At 37.4% G+C, this 14871-nt stretch overlaps 1 protein-coding gene across 3 annotated transcripts in view; it reads left to right on the forward strand.

Moving 5' to 3' along the window:
- The window catches only part of PRKCQ (protein kinase C theta), a 192219-nt gene that overhangs the window by 84751 nt on the left and 92597 nt on the right, over positions 1 to 14871 (forward strand). For all 3 annotated transcript variants that reach the window (XM_025853423.2, XM_025853424.2, XM_025853422.2), the window contains one exon: positions 3460 to 3633. In XM_025853423.2, the coding sequence (XP_025709208.1) occupies positions 3460 to 3633 (174 nt within the window). The remainder of the gene's footprint in view (positions 1 to 3459; positions 3634 to 14871) is intronic.

The following is a 14871-nucleotide window of genomic DNA, read 5'->3' on the forward strand; positions in this document are numbered from 1 at the left end:
AGTATTAAGGGCACGTGTTGGGGCACCTGGGTGGCTCAGTCGTTGGGCGTCTGCCTTCAGCTCGGGGCATGATCCCAGGGTCCTGGAATCGAGCCCCACATTGGGCTCCCTGCTCCGTGGGAAGCCTGCTTCTCCCTCTCCCTCTCCCACTCCCCCTGCTTGTGTTCCTGCTCTCACTATCTCTCTGTCAAATAAATAAATAAAATCTTAAAAAAAAAAAAAAAGAAGGGCACGTATTGCATGGAGCACTGGGTGTTATATGCAAACAATGAATCATGGAACACTACATCAAAAACTACTGATGTGTACTGTATGGTGACTAACATAATAAATTATAATAAAAAATAATATGAATGAGTAAATAAACAAATAAAGAAATAAATAAGGAAACCCAGGAGCTCTAGGAAGTAGTGGTCTCTGCTTCCGTGGGAATCATTGTTCCCAATCCATTTTGATTCAAAGATGTATGTCCCACACAATTATGAGTTTGGTATATTTGGACATCAAAGAAATGAAAAGCTGCCTCAGCCAGTTTCTATTTCTTACAGGTTTTTTTGGTTGTTGTTTCTCTTTTGCTCTCTTCTCAAACTTGGAGTGTTGTTTTGCTTTGAATGCATTTTTTTTTCTCTCTCAAATGTCCTCAGTCTTGTATTAGTTTGCTAGGACAAATGTAGCGAAATATCACAGGCTGAGTGATTCGAACAACAGAAATTTATTTTCTTATCCTTCTGGAGGCTGGAAGTCTAAGACTTAAGTGTCAGTAGGGTTGTTTCTCCTGAAGTCTCTCTCTTTGGCTTGTAAATAGTCACCTTCTCCCTGTGTCTTCACATCGTCCCTCTGTGTATCTCTGTGTCCTAATCTCTCTTCTTATAAGGACGCTAGTCATGCTGGAGTAGAGCCCACCCTAATGAACTTACTTTAACCTGATTACCTCTGCAAAGACCCTGCCTCCCAATACAGTCACATTGTGAGGTCCTGAGGTTTAGGACTTCAGGAGGTAAATGTTTCAGAGGGGACACAATTCACTTCATAACGAAGCTGTAGCTTGAGAGACATGAGAAAAGTTTCATGGGGAAAGTCGCTCCTCTATATCTTTCCTGCCACACACACAAGTTATGGGCTGCCTCTGTCAGGGACGAGAGGGAAGGAGGAAGATGACACAATTTAACGATCAACTATCAGTGGTGGGAAAACATTTTCAAGCCAGCGAGTGTAAAGAAAGATGCCTTGGAACATGAGCCTTGAGATTATTCTGGATATTAAGGTTATCTACTAGATTAATGACACTCTCTGTTGTTTTATTCTTGGATGAAACCCCTAGGAAAATTTTAGCCAGAGACTACCATCCTACGAATTTGTACATCCAAAGCCAGCATTATGCTCCACACCTGCTCACCAGACTTCGGCTGGGAAACTCACCCAGTTTATTTAATAACAAACTAGAATGCAACTGAGCATCACCACAGCTGAATCACATTATGCTACAATAGGGTTTGGATTTAAACACCAGTGCATTGCTTTTGGCAAAATCTGTTCTGCCCTGCAAACTAGCTGATATCCATTAATTCTTTTAGTTCATTTCCACAATGATATGAAACACAGCAGGCTCATTTGGTGTTAAGCTGTGTAGTAGGCAGTTTTGTAGCTGGTCTTCATTATAACTTAGCATCAATTAATGTGCAATTATAACCTGTCACCAAAAATTGAAAGCCCATTATAGAGATGGAAATTGCCTTTTCAGCTTCTTAGTTTATGGCTGGTTTGGGGATGTTTATTGAAAGAAACAATTACCAAAAGAGCACTTTTCGTTGTTAATGAAATGTTTATCTTTCTTTGTTCCCATGTGGGTTTCTATATTTGAACAAGGTTAATAAGAAAGACATTAAGTTAAACCTACAAGCCTTAGAAAAATATCCCAAGGGACAACTGAGAGCCTCAGGTATCCTCTGCCTATGTCCAAAGCAGTATGCCCCTCAGTCCCTACAGACCGAGAAGACTGAAGCAGGGACCCAAAGACAGGAGGACGAAGCACCAAAGCAAAATGGGACAGCCATATTTCCCTTTGTTACAACACTGAGGATACTCCAAAACTTGCTTTTCTTATTTCTTTTGGCTCTAGATAGGAAGTATGGTTTCTCGCCAAAATGGTGGCCTCTATATATTCTTATTCTCAATTTACTTTGAAGGCCAGAAAAAAAGAAAGCATTGTTTTCCAGGGATATGCATATCATCCATTTGTCTGCAATCCCGTCTAAGTTCTATGCCCTCTACCAAGCCAGCTACCCCAAAGCTCTATATCTGCACCATATTATTTTAAATATAGACACATGCATTTTCAGTACTGGTTTGGTGTCATTGATTTTGACATTCCCTAAAAGTCAAGAAACAAATGACAAGTATTCTTAATAACTGTCATTTAGAGAGTATTTTATAGTTTCCAAATCATTTTCCCATGTGGTAGTCATTTGATTTTCACAACGGTCCTGCAAGTTGGAGAATGTCACGACAGTTATCTCTTTTACACATTAGGAAACCGAAGCCCAGGGAGGTTAATTGGTTTGCCCACATTCCCACAGCTAGTAAAAGAGACCCAAGCTGGAGTTTTCTGTTTCCAAATGCCATGTCCTCACAACTGTCAATCATCTGTTGCTGCATCATTTGCAAAAGCAAAAGTTGTAGAAACTCTCCATTATAGGCCATCTGGTGTCCTTTCATATAAGATTCATGAAATCAAGTAGAAAAAGTAAATTTGGACTTATATTTTTTCCACTGAGTAGCTCATGAATTTGAGCAAGTGAAGTTACTCTTTAAACCCAGTTTGTTTGTTTTTTTATTACTGTCTGTCTTGTGGAGCGTCCTGAGCTAAGAATTAGATAGCACATATAAGGTACAGCAGAGTGTGTGACACGTAGTGGTAGGTCCTAAAAATGGCATTAGTGCCTATGCCATTGGATGAAATGGGGTACACTCTTTAAGCATATAAGGAAAGCTTTATTCCCTTGTATTCTTTTTTCACCTTGAAAAACTGGGTAAAACTCAGCTAAGTTTTATGCTCATTTGCACTGATGTTTCAAGTGTAATCAAATCCTCTCTGCTACTTGCTCTTGCTTCCTTCAGTATGCACTTAGTCTCTGGGAATTTATAGCATAAATTTACTCAGGTCCCTGGGCAGACAGTTCATACTTTTTTAAACAGAATTTTTCAGGGACTGACAACCCATCCAATTGTACAGAAGTTTTGTGGAATCCTTTGAAAGGCACAAAGCAAGTATGAAACTACTAGGTAATGTCCTAAAATCAGTGAAGTACTCTATTTTGTCTCTCTAAAGGGGATAGAGGGGGATTAGAGAAGAAATCCTCTTTTCTCACCCAACACAGACCTCTCTCAGGATTTTGTCTCTTCTTTAATGAGTGTGAGATCAAATTCTAAAATAAAGTTACTTCTTACCCTTCCTTCTAGGTCTTCCTAGCAGAGTTCAAGAAAACCAATCAATTTTTCGCAATAAAAGCCTTAAAGAAAGACGTGGTTTTGATGGACGATGATGTTGAGTGCACGATGGTAGAGAAGAGAGTTCTCTCTTTGGCCTGGGAGCATCCATTCTTAACGCACATGTTCTGTACATTCCAGACCAAGGTAAGGCTTCTACTTGGACAACCCTTCATCTATCTGCCTCTCACCCAGCAAACCTGCCGGTCTAAGCAGGGTGCCCCTGTGGCGCCCTCATTGGGAGACATGGGGAATTGGGTCCGTAATTTTCTTCTTCACCTTTCAGCTCACCTTCCATTTGTCCAAACGAGTTTCTTTTCCAAACACCATGGAGATATTATTTCGAATTTTTTAACATAGCCGGTTGGGAAAGGGCTTTACTTCTGGGTTTGTCTATTTGCTTGTGTCTTAGAATTCGGTTTAATTTATATAACAAGGATTCTAAGCAGCCTGTGACTTGCTTGACGAAGCAGTGCTTTGTGAGGGAGAAAGACGTGACTCTTGTTTGTTCATCTACCAGACATGTATTTGAAGAGACAAAAGTTGGACAGTAGATCAAAATGCATGTGCACTATTATTTTCCTACATATGGCCGGCAGAGAAGCAGCCTTTACAGTGGGCTTTATCAGTGAGTGAGGCCTGAACGGTGAGGTAAAGGGTGAATTCTCTCAGACGGTTCTATTATTCTGGGACGATTCTCTTCCTGATCTCCTTATTCCTTAAAAATTTCTTTTTAATTGCCTATTTTTTTGTGTGTGTGACTCAAAAGTTATTTAAGATCATTATAGATAATTTGGAAAATGCTTTACACTCAAAGAAGAAAATCATTTATAATCTTACCATCTGGGTATACTCACCATTAATACTTTGAAGTTTAACCTTCTAGACTGCCCACCCCCCACTGCATTTTGTAAAATAAAAATAGAAACCCACTGTAAATACCTACTATTCTGTAACTGATGTTTCAACACTCTCTTACATGCATTGCCTCCCATCTGTGAATATTCTACATGATTTACCTGATTAGGACACTTCTAACTTTCTGTTCTGATTTAAATAACACTGAAATGAACATCCTTGTAGATTAGTCTTCATGCACAAGCATTATGATTTTCTCTTTTCATTTTTCTACTGTCCTTCACCCTCTCCACATTGTATATGGCCTAAAATAATAAGCAGACCCATGTGGGGCTGTGTGATTAAGATCCAAAGAGCATGAAGACTTTATTCTGTTGTTCCGTTTCAAGACTGTATTATAATGTTCTACCTTAATGTAAATATGAGTGCCAGAGGGCTTCTAAGCTGCCCCAATCACAGAATGTAGTAGAGTTCAGGAAACTGTGGGAATCACTTAGAAAATGTAGATGGCAACTAGGCCTTTCATCACTATTTCCCCAGCTCCCAATAGATTCTCAACAAATGTTTAGTGAAGGAATAAATGCATACATATACTTAGATAAAAGAGAAACCAGATGATTTTTTTTTAAAAAAAGCACTTAATAATCATATATAGTATCCAAAGCACCATGGAGGATATGGAAATATATAATAATAGTTACTCACCTCAGGAATTTCATACTATAATACTAAAGGGGCAGGAGTGATTCTTCTAACAGTGGTGAGTGATAACCAAGTTGCAGAATGCAGCCTCTACATCCCAGAGCTGAGAGAAACTAGAAATTAGAGTATAAGTACGTGGGAAGGGTCTTGGGCAGGAGAGGTGTGGGTGGCTAGAAGAGAAAGCAGGAAGGAATGAAGGCATAATAAGCTAGTTAAGAGAAGGAAGGCTCATTTTCTGCAGCAAGAAAGAGTTTGAAATTTCTTGTATGAGTTAGATTTCCTCCCAGAAATTTCCTCCTGGAGATCATAAATGTCTGTCGCTGTGTTACTAAAAGGCAAAGTGAGGAGTTCTGTCACGTGTTCATAGTCTGCGTCCGAATTGTCTGTGTATCCTGGAGTGCGCAGTGTCCCTTCTTCTCTTGAAATATTGTGAGGCTTGTATCGAACTGCTAAATATACTTAAGACCAGGCCTCTAGGAGCATGATGTAATCACACTTCATCTGGTACTTTCCCCCTGCTGTTTATGTATACATACAAATATATGTACACACACGCACATGTATATGTATAATATATGTATTATATATAACACATATTGCATACACATACATATTGTATATGTGTAATATATGTATCATATATGTATAATAGATATAATACATATTGCATACACATACATATTGTATATGTGTAATATATGTATTGTATATGTATAATAGATATACATATTGTATACACATACACACTGTATATGTGTAATATATGTATCGTATATGTATAATAGATATTATACATATTGCATACACATTTTGTATATATGTATTGTATATGTATAATATATAAATTTGTGTAATTCTATACATATATATATTTGTATGTCTATTTTATATATATTGTATATAGACACATATATATCTGTATGTATGATTTTTTTTTTTGGGAAAAGCTCTTATGAATCCCACTTTGTAGAAAATACATTCCCTCTCATAGAGCTTCAGTGTTTGCTACTTTTCTTCTCACAGGAGATGCTCTTAAGGTTCCATGCAGCTGCAATGTTTTAGCAAAACCAGAGAAGGAAACGCATGAGGAAAAGTGGCAGAGAATATGTACATCAGTGTTAAAATGACTGGCTCACTACTTAGATTTCAAGGAATTTAGTCCTTTTAGAAATAAGGGATGGGGGGGAAATCTTGCATTATACTTTCCCAAGGACACTGAGTTGTTTTTGGGATGTCCTGACTTATTCAGGTCTTGCATGTCATACTGAATAACCAATTAAATACCACAAGTGAGTGTAAAAAGCAACAATTGAAATGAATGGTGAAGATATTAGATAACATAAATGAACTATTTACTTTTCTGGGGAGTTGTTATTTTTAGGAAAATTTATTCCTTGGCTTTCTACCTCCAAAGAGCCCAGCTGGTGAACGCCAGGTTACTCAGGAGATTCTGAAGAACAGTTATTCGCCTGTTATTTATTATTCTTTTTGTTGAAGTATAATAGACATACAATATTCTATTAGTTTCAAGTGTACATCATAGTGATTCAGTATTTTTATACATTACAAAATGATCCTCTTGTTAAGTATAGTTACCATCCATCACCATAAAGAGTTATTACAGTATCATTAACTATATTTTCTGTGCTAAATATTATATCCTGTGACTTACTTATCTTATAACTGAAAGTTTGTATCTCTTAATACCCATCATCTATTCCAATCACCCCCCCAAACCCTCCCCACTCAGGTGACTCACAGTTTGTTTCCTGTATCTATAAGTCAGTTTCTGTTTTGTTTTGTTTGTTTTATTAGATTCTACATATAAGTGAGGTCATACAGTATTTGTCTTTCTCCATCTGACTTATTTCACTTAGCATAATACCCTCTAGTCTCATTCATGTTGTCACAGATGGCAACATTTCATATGTTTTTACAGCTGAGCAAAGTTCTATTGTATGTATGTGTATGTGATATATACATACATATACACATATCTCACATATTCTCTATCTGTTCATCTGTTGATGGACATTTAGGTGGCTTCCATATATTGGTTACTGTAAATAATGAACATAAGGGTGCATATGTTTCTTCAAATTGGTGTTTTTTTTTTTCCTTTGGTTAAATACCCAGAAGTGGAGTTGCTGGATCATACAGTAGTTGTATTTCTAACTTTTTGAGGAACTCCACACTGTTTTCCACAGTGGCTGCACCTGTTTATATTCCCACCAACAGTGTATGAGGGTTCCCTTTTCTCCACATCCTCACTAATACTTGTGATTTTTTTTTGTCTTTCTGTTAGTAGCCAATCTGAGAAGTGTGAGGTGATTTTGATTTGTGATTTTGATTTGCATTCCCCTGATAATTAGTGATGTTGAGAATCTTTTCACATACCTATTGGCCATCTGTATGTCTTCTTTGGGAAAATGTTTATTCAAGTCGTATGCCCATTTTTTAATCCAGTAGTTTTGGGGTTTTTTTATAATAAACTGTGTAAGTTCTTTATCTATTTTGGATAGAACACCTTATCAGATGTATAATTTGCAAATATCTTCTCCCATTCAGTAGGTTCCTATTTCATTTTGTTGATGGTGTCCTTCACTGTGTAAAATCTTTGTAGTTTGATGTAAACCCACTTGTTTACTTTAGCTTTTGTTGCCCTTGCTTAAGGATACTGGTCCAAAAAAATATTGCTAAGATAGATGTCAAAGAGCTTACTCCCTATGTTCTCCTATAAGAGTTTTATGGTTGCAGGTCTTACGTTCAAGTCTTTAATCCATTTTGAATTTATTTTTCTATAGAGTGTAAGATAGTGGCCCAGTTTTCCCAACACCATGTATTGAAGGCATAATCTAATGTCATAGATTAATTGACCATAAGTGTGTGGATTTATACCTGGGATCTCTGTTCTATTCTATTGATCTGTGTATCTGTTTTTTTGGCCAGTACCATACAGTTTTGATTACTATAGCTTTGTAATATAGTTTGAAATCTGGGCTTGTGATACCTCCAGCTTTGTTCTTCTTCCTCAAGATTGCTTTGGATACTCAGGGTCTTTTGTGGTTCCATACAAATTTTAGAATCCTTTGTTCTAGTTCTGTGAAAATATACCATTGGTATTTTGATTGGGATTGTATTAATTCTGTAGATACCTTTAGGTAGTACAGACATTTTAACAATATTAATTCTTCCAATCCATGAGCATGGTATATCTTCAATTTGTGTTGTCTTCAGTTTCTTTCACCAGTGTCTTAGAGTCTTCGGAGTACAGGTTTTTCACCTCCTTGGTAAAATTTATTCCTAGGTACTTAATTCTCTTTGATGCCTTGTAAATGGGATTGCTTTCTTAACTTCTCTTTCTGATAGTTCATTTTTAGTGTATAGTAACCAATGCAACCAATTTCTGTATGTTAATTTTGTATCTTGTGACTTTACTGAATTCATTAATTAGATCTAGTAGTTTTTTGGTGGAGTCTTTATAGTTTTGTGTAAATAGTATCTCTGCAAATAATGACAGTTTTACTCTTTTCCGATTTGGATGCCTTTTATTTTTTTTCTTGACTAATTGCTCTGGCTAAGCGTTCCAATACTATGATGAATAAAAGAAATGAAAAGTAGGCATCCTTGTCTTGTTCCTGATCTTAGAGGAAAAGCTTAGAGCTTTTTACTATTGAGTATGATGTTAGCTATGGGTTTGTCATATATGGTCTTTATTATGTTGAGGTACATTACTATTATACCCACTTTGTTGATAATTTTTATCCTAAATGGATGTTGAGTTTTGTCAAATACTTTTTCTGTATCTATTGAGATAATCATGTGATTTTTATCCTTTGTTTTGTTAATGTGGTGTATCACATTGATTTCTGGATGCTGAACTATTCTTCCATCCCCGTAATAAATCCCAGTTGAGAGTGGTGAGTGACATTTTTACTGTGTTATTGAATTCAGTTTGCTAAAATCTTGTTGAGGATTTTTTAATCTATATTCATCAGGGATATTGGTCTGTAATTTTCTTTTTTGTGTGTGGTGACTTTGGTTTGGTATCAGGGTAATCCTGGCCTTGTAAAATGAAGTATTCCTTCCTCTTCAATTTGTTTGAATGATTTGAGAAGGATAGGTATTAACTGTTCTTTAATGGTTGGTAGAATTCACCAGTGAAGCCATCTGGTCCTGTACTGGTATTTTGGGGGAGTTTTTAATTGCTGATTCATCATTAAAATCAGTCTATTTAGATTTTCTATATCTTCATGAATCAGTCTCAGAATGTTGTATGTTTCTAGGAATTTATCCACTTTTTCTAGGTTTTTCATTTTGTTGGTGTATAATTCTTCATAGTATGCGCTTATGATCCTTTGTATTTTTGTGGTCATTGTAACTTCTCTCATTTCTGATTTTATTTTGGCCCCTCTCTTTTTTCTTGTTGAGTTTATCTTTTCAAAGAACCAGATTTTAGTTTCTTTAATCTTTTTTTTAAAAAGATTGATTGAGAGACAGAGAGCACATGAGAGGGGAGAGAAGCAGAGGGAGAGGGAAAAGCAGGCTCCCTGGGAGCCTGACACAGGGCTTGATCACAGGACCCTGAGATCATGACCTGAGTCGAAGGCAAATGCTTAACCAACTGAGCCACCCAGGTGCCCCAGTTTCTTTAATCTTTTCTATAGTTATTCTTTTTAGCCTCTATTCCATTTATTTCCATTATGATCTTTCTTATTTCCTTCCGTCTTTCGATTTTGCTTTTTTTCTGGCTCCTTTATTTTTGAAGTTAAATTATTTCAGAATTTTTCTTGTTTCTTAAGGTAGACCTGTATTGCTATAAACTTTTCCCTTAGAACTTCTTTGGGGGAGAGTCCCATAGATTTTGGAAAGATATGTCTCCATTTTCATTTGTTTCCAGGTATTTTTAAATTTCCTCTTTAATTTCTTTGTTGACCCATTGGTTGTTTAGTAACATGTTATTTAGCCTCCATGTTTTATGTGTCTTCACTTTTCTTCTGTAATTGCTTTCTAGTTTCATACTGTTGTGGTGGAAAAGATACTTGATATAATTTCATTGTTCTTGAATTTGTTGAGACTTCTTTTGTGGCCTAACATATGATTTACCCTGTAGAATTTTCCAAGTGCATGTGAAGAGAATGTATATTCTGTTATTTTGGATTAAATTTTCTGTACTATCAATCAAGTCCATCTGGTCTAATGTGTCATTTAATGTCAGTGTTTTCTTACTGCTTTTCTGCCTGGATGATGTCTCCATTGATATAGGTGGTGTATTAAAGTGCCCTACTTCTATTGCATTATCAATTGTATTGCTATCAATTTCTCCCTTAGGTTTGTTAATATTTGCTTATTACATATAGGTGCTTCTATGTTGGGTGCATAAATATTTATGAATGTGATATCTTCTTCTTGGACTGATCCCTTGATTATTATTTAATGCCTTTTGTGTGTGTGTGTGCTTTCTAACAATCTTTTTTTAATGTCTATTTTGTTTGATAGAAGTATTGCTCCATCCCTTCACTTTCAATCTGTATGTCTTTAGATCTGAAGTGAGTTTCTTGTAGGCAGCATATAGGTGGGTCTTATTTTTTTATCCATTCAGCTATCCTATGTCTATTGATTGGAGCATTTAGTCCATTTACATTTAAATTAATTATTAATAGGTATGTACTTTTATCTTGTTGATTGGTTTCTGGTTGCTTTTGTAGTTCTTTTTTTCTCTCTTCTTTTGGTATCTTCCCTTGTGGTTTGATGGTTTTCTTTAGTGTTATATATGGGTTCCTTTCTCTTTACTTTGTGCATATCTATTGTAGGTTTTTGGTTTCTCAGTACCATGATATGTGTGTGTGTGTGTGTACACTGTCAGCCTATATGTGTGTGTGTGTGTGTGTGTGTGTCTCTATGTACTTGAAGCTGATAGTTGCTTAAGTTTGTACACATTCTGAAAATATAATATCCCCCATCTTGTTTGATGTCATATTTTATATCTTTATTTTGTGTATCCCTGAACTACTTATTATAGTTATAATTGATTTTACTATTTTGCCTGATCAACTTTCATACTAGCTTTTTAAATGGCTGATCCACTGCCTTTACTGTATAATTGCCTTTGCCAGTGAGATTTATTCTTTAATATATTTTCTTTTTTTCTAATTTTTAAAACGTTTTAATTGAAGTATATTTGACATACAATATTCTTTAGATTCAAGTGTACAACATATTGATTTGGTAATTATATACATTATGAAATGCTTAAATGATAAGTGTAGTTAGCATTTGTCACCATACAAAGGTATTACGGTATTATTAACTGTATCCCCTACACTGAGATTTTCATCCCTGTGACTTATTTTATAACTGGAAATTTGTACTTCTTAATCTCCTTCACTTATTTTGCCTGTCTATACAACTCCTCACCTGAGGTAACTACCAGTTTGTTCTCTGTATTTATGAGAACTTTTCTGTTGTTGTTAGTTTGTACATTTGTTTTCTCTTTAGTATTCCACATATAAGTGAAATCATACAGTATTTGTCTTTGTGTGACTCCTTTCACTTAGCCTAAACACCCTCTAGGTCCATCCATGTTGTTGCAGATGGCAAGATCTAATTCTTTATTTGGCTAATATTCCATTTTACACACACACACACACACACACACACACACACACACACACCGCTTCTTTAGCATTTATCTGTTGATAGACACAGGTGGCTTCCACATCTTTGCTATATTATAAATAATACTACATTGAACATGGGGGCGCATATATCATTTTGAATTAATGTTTTCTTTTTCTTTAGGTAAATACCCAGAAATAGAATTCCTAGATCATATGGTACTTCTAATTTTAATTTTTATATCCTTTATTTTTAATTGCTATCCCAATTTACATTCCCACCAACAGTGCATGATGGTTCCCTTTTCTCTACATCCTCTCCAACACTTGTTCTTTCTTTCTTTAAATTTGAGAATTGCTGACACACAAGGTTACATTAGTTTCAGTTATTTCTTGTCTTTTTAATACTATAATTGTAACAGATGTGAGGTGATATCTCATTGTGGTTTTGATTTTCATTTCCCTGATAACAACGTTGAGCATATTTTCATGTGTGTGTTGGCCATCTGTATGTCTTCTTTGGAAAAATGTTTGTTCAAGTGCTCTGCCCCATTTTTTAACCAGATTGTTCTGTTGCTGTTGTTGTTGTTGTTTTGGTGTTGAGTTTTTTCTGTATTTTGGATAAAAACCCCTTAGTGAATAATCATTTGCTAATAACTTCTTTCATTCAGTAGGTTGCCTTTTTGTCTTGTTCATCGTTTCTTTCACTGTGCAAAAATTTTGTCCAAATATTTGGACAAATAAATTTGGTCCAAATAAATATTTGGTCCAAATATTTACTTTGGCTTATGTTTCCTTTGCCTTAGGAGACACATCCAGAAAAATACTGCTAAGGCTGTTCTCCAAGATTTTACTGCCTATGATTTTTTCTGTAGGACTTCTTAGGCTTTGGGTTTTACAGTTAGATTCTAATCCATTTAACATTTTTGTGTGTATGGTATAAAAAAGTGGTCTAGTTTCTTTTTTCTTTTTTGGCATATAATCATCCAGTTTTCCAAATACCATTTATTGAACACAGTGTATTTTCCCCTTTGTATATTGATGCCACCTTTGTCACAGATAATTGACAATATAAGCATGAATTTATTTCTGGTCTCTCTGTTCCATTGATGTATGTGTCTGGTTTTGTGCTGGTACCATACTGTTCTGATTACTTTAGCTTTGTAGTATATTTGGAAATCTAGGATTGGGTTACTCTTAGCTTTATTCCTTTCTCAAGGTTACATTGGCTATTTGAGGTCTTTTGTGGTGCCATACAAATTTAGAACTATTTGTTGTAGTTCTGTGAAAACCACTATTAATATTTTGATAGGGATTACATTGGAGTGTAGATTGATTTGGGTAGTACAGACATTTAGTCAATATTAATTCTTCCAACTCATGAACATGGAATACCTGTCCCTTCATTTATGTCATCTTCAATTTCTTTCATCAGTGTCTTACAAGTTTTCAGAATACAGGTTTTTCTCCACTTTGGTTAAATTTATTCCTAAATATTTTAAGCTTTTTGATGCAATTATAAGTGGGATTGTTTTCTTAATTTTTTTTCTGTTCGTTGTTAGGGTATAAAAATGCAACTGATTTCTGAATATTAATTTTCTATTTGGTAACTTCACTGAATTCATTTATCCTATAGTTTTTGTTTTTGTTTATTTTAGTTTTTTTTATTTTTCATTCTTATGTTAATCACCATATATTACATCATTAGTTTTTGATGTAGTGTTCCATAATTCATTCTTTGTGCATAACACCCAGGGCTCCATGCAGAACGTGCCCTCATTAATACCCATCACCAGGCTAACCCATCCCCCCACCCCCCTCCCCTCTAGAACCCTCAGTTTGTTTTTCAGAGTCCATCGTCTCTCATGGTTCGTCTCCTCCTCCGACTTACTCCCCTTCATTCTTCCCCTCCTGCTATCTTCTTCTTTTTCTTTTTTCTTAACATATGTTGCATTATTTGTTTCAGAAGTACAGCTCTGTGATTCAACAGTCTTGCACAATTCACAGCGCTCACCGTAGCACATACCCTCCCCAATGTCCATCACCCAGCCACCCCATCCCTCCCACCCCCCCACCACTCCAGCAACCCTCAGTTTGTTTCCTGAGATTAAGAATTCCTCATATCGAGGGCGGAGCAAGATGGCGGAGGAGTAGGAGACCTAGATTTCGTCTGGTCTCAGGAATTCAGCTGAATAGGGATCAAACCATTCTGAACACCTACGAACTCAACAGGAGATCAAAGAGGAGAGTAGCAACAACTATCTGAACAGAGAAGCGACCACTTACTGGAAGGTAGGACGTGCGGAGAAGTGAATCCGAGGCGATATTCGGGAGGATAGACGGCGGGGGAGGGGCCTCCGTCGGCCGCTTCTGGCAAGTGCTAGAGCCGCGGAGCACAACATCGGAACTTTTAGAAGTCGGCTCCGCTGAGGGACGTCGCTCCAGTGGCTAAGCGGGGGGTGGAACCCTCGCGGGACAGTGTGGTCTCAGGACCCTTGGGGTCACAGAAAGACCGGGGGAGCCTGAGTGCGCCAGAGCTCCCAGGGATCGGAGCGGGGAAGCCAGCTGCAGAGACGGAGCTGAGGCGCGGGCTCTCAGCTCGGGGTGGCCAAAAACTGTGATCCGCGGCCCAGTCGGGCCACTGCTCCTCCAGCAGGGACCCAACAAGCGGCAGATCCGGGGAGACTCCCCTTCCTTCCCGGGGAGGAGCGGTGCGGGAACGCACCGCAGGGATCTGCTGGGTTTGGAGACTCCACACGGGGTTGGGTGCCAGAGATAGAAACGCTCGGTCACAGGCCGGGTGAGCATGGAGAGCGGCCGGAGACCGGGGAGACAGGAGTGACTGCTTTTCTCTGGGGGCGCACTGAGGAGCGGGGACCCGAGTTCTCAACTCCTCCGGGTGGAGATTGGGAGGCCACCATTTTTGCCATGGTCCTCCAAGGCTGTACGGAGAGCTTGCAGGGAACAAAAACTCCTGAGATCAAACCTGAGCAGCTTGCTTAGCCCGGACCGACAAGGGCGGGGCAATTCAGCCTCCGGCAAAGACATTTAAAACCACAGCAACAGGCCCCTCCCCCAGAAGATCAGCACGAACAGCCAGCAAGCCAAGACCAAGTTTACCGATCAAGGAGAACGGGAGAACTCCAGCGCTAGGGGAATACTGCACAAAGAATTCATGGCTTTTTTTTTTTACCATGATTCATTAGTT

Source organism: Callorhinus ursinus, unplaced genomic scaffold (assembly GCF_003265705.2).
Source record: "Callorhinus ursinus isolate GAN/ISIS: 27379988/994484 unplaced genomic scaffold, GSC_fseal_2.0 scaffold36, whole genome shotgun sequence".
Taxonomy (NCBI): Eukaryota; Metazoa; Chordata; class Mammalia; order Carnivora; family Otariidae; genus Callorhinus; species Callorhinus ursinus.